This window comes from Alligator sinensis, unplaced genomic scaffold (assembly GCF_000455745.1).
Source record: "Alligator sinensis unplaced genomic scaffold, ASM45574v1 scaffold86_1, whole genome shotgun sequence".
NCBI classification, from domain to species: Eukaryota; Metazoa; Chordata; order Crocodylia; family Alligatoridae; genus Alligator; species Alligator sinensis.
The window spans coordinates 3283913-3291192 of record NW_005841971.1 but is presented as its reverse complement, the minus strand read 5'-3'; the positions used below and the strand labels follow the sequence as shown (position 1 = coordinate 3291192).

The 7280-nt window shown below is 46.4% G+C and overlaps 1 protein-coding gene across 1 annotated transcript in view; it reads right to left on the bottom strand.

The window, feature by feature from the left end:
• The window catches only part of LOC102382954 (anillin-like), a gene marked incomplete at its 3' end in the record, with an annotated part of 15747 nt that overhangs the window by 5074 nt on the left and 3393 nt on the right, over positions 1-7280 (bottom strand). Inside the window, exons 2-8 of the mRNA XM_014518622.2 lie at positions 7218-7280; positions 4464-4757; positions 2797-3062; positions 2670-2750; positions 1704-1926; positions 442-632; positions 174-281 (exon numbers count right to left, since the gene is read on the bottom strand). The exon at positions 7218-7280 is cut by the window's right edge and continues 100 nt beyond it. Coding sequence (XP_014374108.2) covers positions 174-281; positions 442-632; positions 1704-1926; positions 2670-2750; positions 2797-3062; positions 4464-4757; positions 7218-7280 — 1226 coding nt within the window. The remainder of the gene's footprint in view (positions 1-173; positions 282-441; positions 633-1703; positions 1927-2669; positions 2751-2796; positions 3063-4463; positions 4758-7217) is intronic.

Below are 7280 nucleotides of genomic sequence, written 5' to 3'. Positions count from 1 at the left end.
GGGGGGGGCTAGGCCCAGGCCCCAAGCAGCAGGAGGGAAGGGGGCAGCAGGCCCAAACGCGGGGGTGGGGCCGGCACGGGGCTCCATCCCCGTCCATTCTTTCCCCCCACCCCCCCAGTCATTCTTGACAGGCAATTGGCTAGTACCTACTACATTATATCCCACTACATTACCGTTTTGGTTTCTGGAAATTTGCTTTTTGAATGTTCACCTCTCTCAGCACTCCACAAATTTCCCTTGTCAAACCGGCCACGAATACAAGCAAGTTCTTTTTCACGCTCCTAAGCAAAGGAGAGTTATATGGTTAGTCTAAAATATGTTCTTGTCAAAACTGACATAATATAATATACAGCTCTAAGTTCGAATTCCTCAGCAGAGGTGAAATATTAAAAACAATTCCTGAAATTTACAGACAAGCTGTTGAAATCTAGCAAACCATACCTGTTTGAGTTGCTGTGCTAAACTGGCAGTGGAGGAGTTTTCATTTTGTTTGAAAAGTCTCTCTTGGATTGTCTTTGTATTTGGTGTAATAATGGGCGTTCTGTATCCAGTAGATGTAACAGGACTTTGTGCACTATGTTCTTGACAGCGCTCTCCAAAACGTTCCAGGAAGGGCTTAATTCCTGATCCCCCTACAAGAACAACAGTCTGGGCACTACAAAACTACCATGTATCCTTACAATTTAGAACATTAAAAACATGCAGCTGTTTCGCAAAACCTTCTGTTTTGTTCACTTTAGTCCATTATACTTTTTAACGTTCTAGGGATTTAACTTTTGCTCTCATCTCAAAGGGTATCAAAGCAGCTTAAGTCCGAATAGACAGGCATCTTATGCTCACTAAAATGTCATGATCTATCAGCTGATAGATATTAAAGTTGACCTGCTTCCTTCTGTGCTCTTTTCAGAATCAGAGTTTACATATGCTAGCACAAAGTATTCCTGAACTGATCATGCTGCAAGTTGGAAATGCTGTTTGGTATTTATTTAAGAAACTACTTGAGACCATTAGCATCTATTTTCTTTGGGTGTCTGGAAAACAGACTTAGTTCTGCAATTTACTTTGCTATTCCTCCCAAGAGTTCAGGTCTCAAGACCAGTCTCAAGTCTGAGGAATACTACAAAAAAAAAAAAAAGCCTTAAACAAAAACAATGTTTTAGTATCATACAAGTACAAGGGAACATGAAGACTGTCTGGTATTTTTATGACCCTAGTGACTTGGTAATGAATGAGTGTCTGATGTATTGATAACTGTGTAGATTCTAAATTCAACAGTTCTTTCCCTATGTATATCAAAAACATATAAGATTTAGTACTGTGCAAGTAATAAGTCAATTAGATTTCATTTGAGAGGGACTGAAATATACCTGTGAGCATCTATGGACAGATTACCTCAGAGTTTAAGAAGTGGTTCCGGGGAACACTAGTCAAACCATGTCCAAAAATCAGATTTTGGAAGCCTATCATTGAAGCCTATAAATGAAGCCTATCATTTGGATACTTAAATAAAATTATTAATAGATAGAAGCTAGAAATCCCACATTCACAACAGCTAGCCATTACCTGGTAGAGATTAATATAAATTAGTAGGTAACTGACTCTGGAAAGGAAGAATTAGTGCAATTGAAAGATGTGTTTACAATAAGTTGTTTTTTGGGAGGGTTTTAAACCATAGGAGTACCTTATCACTCTCAGTCACTTACCCGGTGTGGCTGGCTTATCCTTATGTTCACGTTGCACATGTGTTCCTTTGACTGGCTCTTCTTTGGAAAGAATTGGCTGAGATAAGGCTGGTTTTACTGCTGGTTTAAGTCCCTCTGTTTTCTGGGGACTGCAGGGATTCTCCTTTAACACTTTTGGTATCTTGGTTTCCTTCAGATTGGGAGCAGCGACTCTGGAGGATTTTACTATGCAATTATTTGATCCCTGAAGAGGGAAAGAAAGATCATTCAACACTTAAACCAACAGAGAAACCACATATTCTTCATTCCACTCAAGAGAGGCGCTATGAAAACATTCTGCATATAGCAACATTCTATCACCAAAGCCAAGAGAGCAATAAGAGACATAAAAACTAGTAAAGGATTTTTTTTAGATTTAATATAATTGAGTTTCGATAGATGATCTTGTCTTTTTGCAAATGTTTTTTCATTTGCAAGGACCTTTTATAATTCACAATAACAAGCTCATTGTAATTTCATACACTGAATGCTGACCATTATATACATTCATTTCAGACAGCCGACTTGCATTTTATAGAGTTTAATATAATGTCACAATCAACTATATGAATAACTAGCTTCTCAGAGCGAGATTCAGATACGGATTCATGCAAGGCAAACTAAAGATGCTATGCGCGTCACTCTTTCAAGTCCCCCACTGCTGACCAAACAAAGGAGTGGCAGTTGCATAGTCTGAAGCTACGTCTCTTCCACAGTCACCAGCAGTCTTATTTTACAGTTAGAATTATAAAACAGCTCGTGATACCCTTTAAAATATTAGACGATTAAAGTATTAAGATAGAATAAACAAAACCCTCAATTTTAAAACTAAGTTACTTTATTATGTCAAGGACAATCATTCCCAACATTCAGATTAGACAGTAAGAGTTAATATTCATCCAAGAAAAACCCTATCAGGTTAGCTACTACTTAACACCGATCACTCACCGATATCTTAGAGGTTGCTGGTTTATTTATAGATGCCTCAACAGCCCTTTGAGGACAGGATGCAGCTTCCTGCTTTACACTCCTCAACAGCCCTTTGAGGACAGGATGCAGCTGCCTGCTTTCCACAGCTGCTATTGATTCTAGCAGATGCTCCACTTGTAGTGGACAATTTGGATAAACAAGTAGTACCAGGCTGTTCTTGTGTATTGTTTTGCTTTGCAGATGGATGACTTAGGTCATTTTCCCAGGAACCAATTGTAGCAGCAAGGTTAGCTAAACGGCCTCTTCTCCCAACTGGAGTATCGCTTGCCAGAGCAAGAGATGGTTGTTTGGGTGGAGACACAGCTGGTTCTTTTGACTGGAGGGGAGACAGGTGAGAACTTTCAGATCCATCTGAAAAAGATTAAACAGAAGTACACAACTTAAAAAAAAAACCCCACACACTAAAAACGGCAAACTTTTTACATCTTATCAGAGGCATTTAACATATGTTAAATAAAATTAGCATGCAATACAATTGTTAATTAAACTGATAATTTTGTAAAGACACTGGCAGGTTATTTAACTAGACTCCAGCTTATCATGGAGCCAATCACTTAAATCTATAATGCCAGACACAAGACAAGCATAAGATTAAAAATAAATAAAATGGGGGGGAGGGGGAGGGGGACAGTGCTCAACTGCTTTCCATTCTTTTGGGCAGCAGCTTTTTTTTTCACCATAGCGTTAGTGGCATATTAATGGTTTTATAAAGAAGTCCTATAAACAGTCACAGCAAGGACTTTGTTGTGTTGATTTACACAGATAAATTCCCTAAGTTTTTAATTATTTTTAGAGGTGCCCTGATACATTGGTCCGATATCGAATCAGTACCGATATAAAGAAAATTTGATGCATCAGATATCAACCAATAAATGCCCGTGCTACACACAGCCACATTTCGACACTCAGGCAGTGAGGAGCAGAGCCCGCAGCATGGAGAGCTGCCTCCAGCTGGTCAGTCCATTGTGGTAGGAGAGGGGGAAAGGAAGGGGTGTGTGGGGGAGGGGGAAGATCAACACCCCCCACATCGAGGGATGGGGCAGGGCCATGACTTTTGGGGGTGGGTTGGCTGCTGCGTGCCCAGGGTGGTGGGGGGGGGGTGGGGGGGGGGGGTGTCATGTGCCCCCCAGATCTGCATACGGGCACACCCCAAATTTCACCGCAGTTCAGCTCCCAGCACTGCTGCCGCCAGCTGCCCCGTGCAGCCCTGGCTTTTCCCGGCACATGGGTGGAGGCAGGTCATTGAGCCGGGGCAGCGCTGGGCAGCTAGTGGTGGTGGAAGCAGGGTAGCGGTGAAATTTGGGGGCCCCAACCCATGGGCAGCCCCTCCTCCCTCTCTCACCGTGAGGGGCATTTATCTGCCCCCCACACCAGGCCCCTTCCTTCGCCTCTCCCCTTCCACCACACCAGACTTACCAGCTGGAGACAGCTGTACCAGAAATCAGATTAGTATCAGCCAATATGCCTCCTTAAATATTGGCTATTGGTATCAGCCCCCAAAATCTCTATCAGTGCACCCCCAGCCCCTCCTCCCTCTCTCACCGTGAGGGGCATTTATCTGCCCCCCACACCAGGCCCCTTCCTTCGCCTCTCCCCTTCCACCACACCAGACTTACCAGCTGGAGACAGCTGTACCAGAAATCAGATTAGTATCAGCCAATATGCCTCCTTAAATATTGGCTATTGGTATCAGCCCCCAAAATCTCTATCAGTGCACCCCTAATTATTTTCTGCATATGGAATAGAACATACCAATATCATCCCAGCGACGTCGCTGTTCAGCCAGTTTCTGCATACGTGTTTTAACTGAAGAGGCTGTTGGAGGTTCTGATTTCAAGACTGGCTTTTCTCTCTCATCAGACAATGGAACAGGTTGAACTGATGGAGCCACGTTAGTAGCAGTTTTTTGTAGCTGTGTGGTCTTCTCAGGTTGATGGTCTATGGAAGGGGAATTAATTGGCTGTGTATTCTCTGAGCTAGAAACTGGAACCTCCACGCTGTTAGAACAGAGCCTTTTTGATGGGGATGGCTTTGTACTAGGTTTCACTGTTAAAATTTAAAGTTTTTGAACAAATTATTTGTCAGCCTTTATCATCTTAGCTTGCAATTTAAAATGAAAACCCACCACCCATTTTGGTTTCTCTTTAAAAGCTCTCCACTAGGTCTTAAAATTTTCTTTAAAAAATAGTTCCTTTGGCTTATTATCTCTTCAGACTTATTCCTGTTCCTTCTGAATTTAAGCTAATACCAAACAGGAAAGGCAAAGAGTGACTTTCATAGCAGAGACTTTTGTTTACACTAATCAATAGGGCCCGGAATAAATTCTTAATCCATAAAACTGTTGCCATCTGTTCAGATTCATATGTGCCTAGACCGCAGAGCAAAATATAGCCTGCGGGACAGATCCAGCCCACAGAGCAATTTCGCCCTCTGGCCCACCAGGTAGCACTGAGGCACCTCTGCTGCATGCCAGTCTGTTAGCTTGCTGCAAGATGCTTGCACAGCAGTGGCAGCCCCCAGCCCTGCTGGCTCAACACGGAGCATAGCAGCACTGGGGCAGCGGTAGAAGCCCTGGTGTGGGCACTGCATCCAGAGCAGAGGGCCAATCTCCATGGAGACCGCAGTCAGATGGGGAGTTCCACAGAGGTCAGCCCCAAACCCCAGCTCCCTGCCCAACCCCAGATGCAACACCCTCACCAGAGCTCCCACCACTGCCCACATGTTGCTCCACTGTGCAGCCCTGCTACATCCCACACCAAGCTAGCAGGGCTGGAGGCTGTTGCCACTGCACAGACATTCCAGGGCAAGCTGCAGGCTAGCATGGGACAGGGGTGCCCCAGCACCCTCCACCTCCCCCAGCCCTAGCCTAGTCCTGGCCACTGCTTCCAAGTGCATGGCAGGCTGTTGAGTTACTGGCAGGTCCACCCCTCTTCCTCCCCCATCTGCAGGCTGCATGGCCTGAGCTGGGAGAGGGAACAGAAGAGGAGAGAGGGAGGCTAAGTTCCTCCCACTTGGCAGGCTTGGCAGTGACATGTGGCTGCCCCCTGCCCCTGCCTCCCCTGCTCAGCCTCCTGAGCCTCCTCCACAGGGTTTGCAGCACCCCTCTCCTCCTTCTGGGCACTGCAGCCCCACAACAAGGCTCAGTGGTGGCTTCTAGGTGTGCCCCAGCCCTGCCCCAAGATCCCAGCCACCACCCCAAGATCCCAACCCCCAACGCAGCTCCAGGAACCCACGCAACTAGGTGGAAAGCTGCTTCGGGCCTGTAATTGTGGGGTGGTGACAGCATGGGGCCAGGGTGGGGCACAGCTGCAATACACTCCCTGCACATCCCCGTCTGCAGAACCTACAAGGTCACAGGGGCATGCAGGCAGCGGATCCTGGCTGTGGCGGAGCACCAGTGCTCTCACAGGCTCTGGGGGAACCTGTTTTTGGGAACAGCAAGGAAAAGCCTTCCCTGCTAAACAATGTCAGGGGGAATTAAACATTGTAACCGTTTCCTCAGTTTAATCGGGGGGGGGGGGAGAGAAAGAGAAAAAGTGCTGAGGGAAGGAGGGAGTAAGACTGGGACTAGAGAAGGCGTGGGAGGAGAGGTGCAGCGCAGCCTGTCTGTCGCTCCTGGGGCCACACCAGGGAGCAAAGTGGGGGGAGCCATCAGTGGGTGCAGGACATGGCAGCACAGCTCTTGCTGCTATGCACCCCCTGGGCGGCTGTGCTGGATTCTTCCCGGGGGGTTGCATGCCCCTGGATCTACACGTGGGACAAGAGCAGGCCACCACCTGCCCTGAGCACTGGGAAGAGTCCAGTGCCATCACCAGCTCCAACCTCCAGGGAGCAGGGCCAGGCTCTTCCACTTGCCCACACCCCGGTGGTGCTTGCAGCTCCCAGTGCCCGGGCCGAAGCCAGAGCCACCGCCAGTGCAGCCACCAGTGCAGCTCAGACCTGCCTGCCCTGGGAGCAATTCCCAAGGCCTGGCTGGGGTCAGAGCCAGGACCCCTGCACCCTCAGGCACTGGCTCCAGCACTGGCCCCTGTGCAGCCACCACCCCACTCCCCATGTAGCTGCCTCCTGCACCCCATCTTCCCTCCGGACCAGAAACCTGTGCCTCAGGTAACCAGCACAGCAGCACTTTTAGCTTACCAGCACCACCTGTTTTTCAGTTCAAATCCCTGTTAACTGGCATGAGTGGGGAAATGAGCCATGAGCCATTCCCCACTTATGCCAGTTAACAGGGATTTGAACTGAAAAACAGGTGTAAATCAGTAAAAAAGAATGACTTTTTTTTTTTTTTTTTAAATCAGGGAATTTATCAGTGAAAATAATTGGTAAAATCTGAGAATGCGGAACACTACGTTTAATTTGGAAAGATATTTTTAAAACTTTACTACAGGGGGAAAAAAGTAATAGCATGGTCAAAAAAGTAATATCAAAAGAAAAATCAGGATGTTAGAAACTGATTCTTTTCTTCCTAAAGTTTTTTGAAATTTCTTCTATGTCAAAAGAAGATACCTTCTTCACCAAGCAACGATGTATGGTTACTGGTTTCCAACAAAGGTTCTCTGGTCCTTTTTG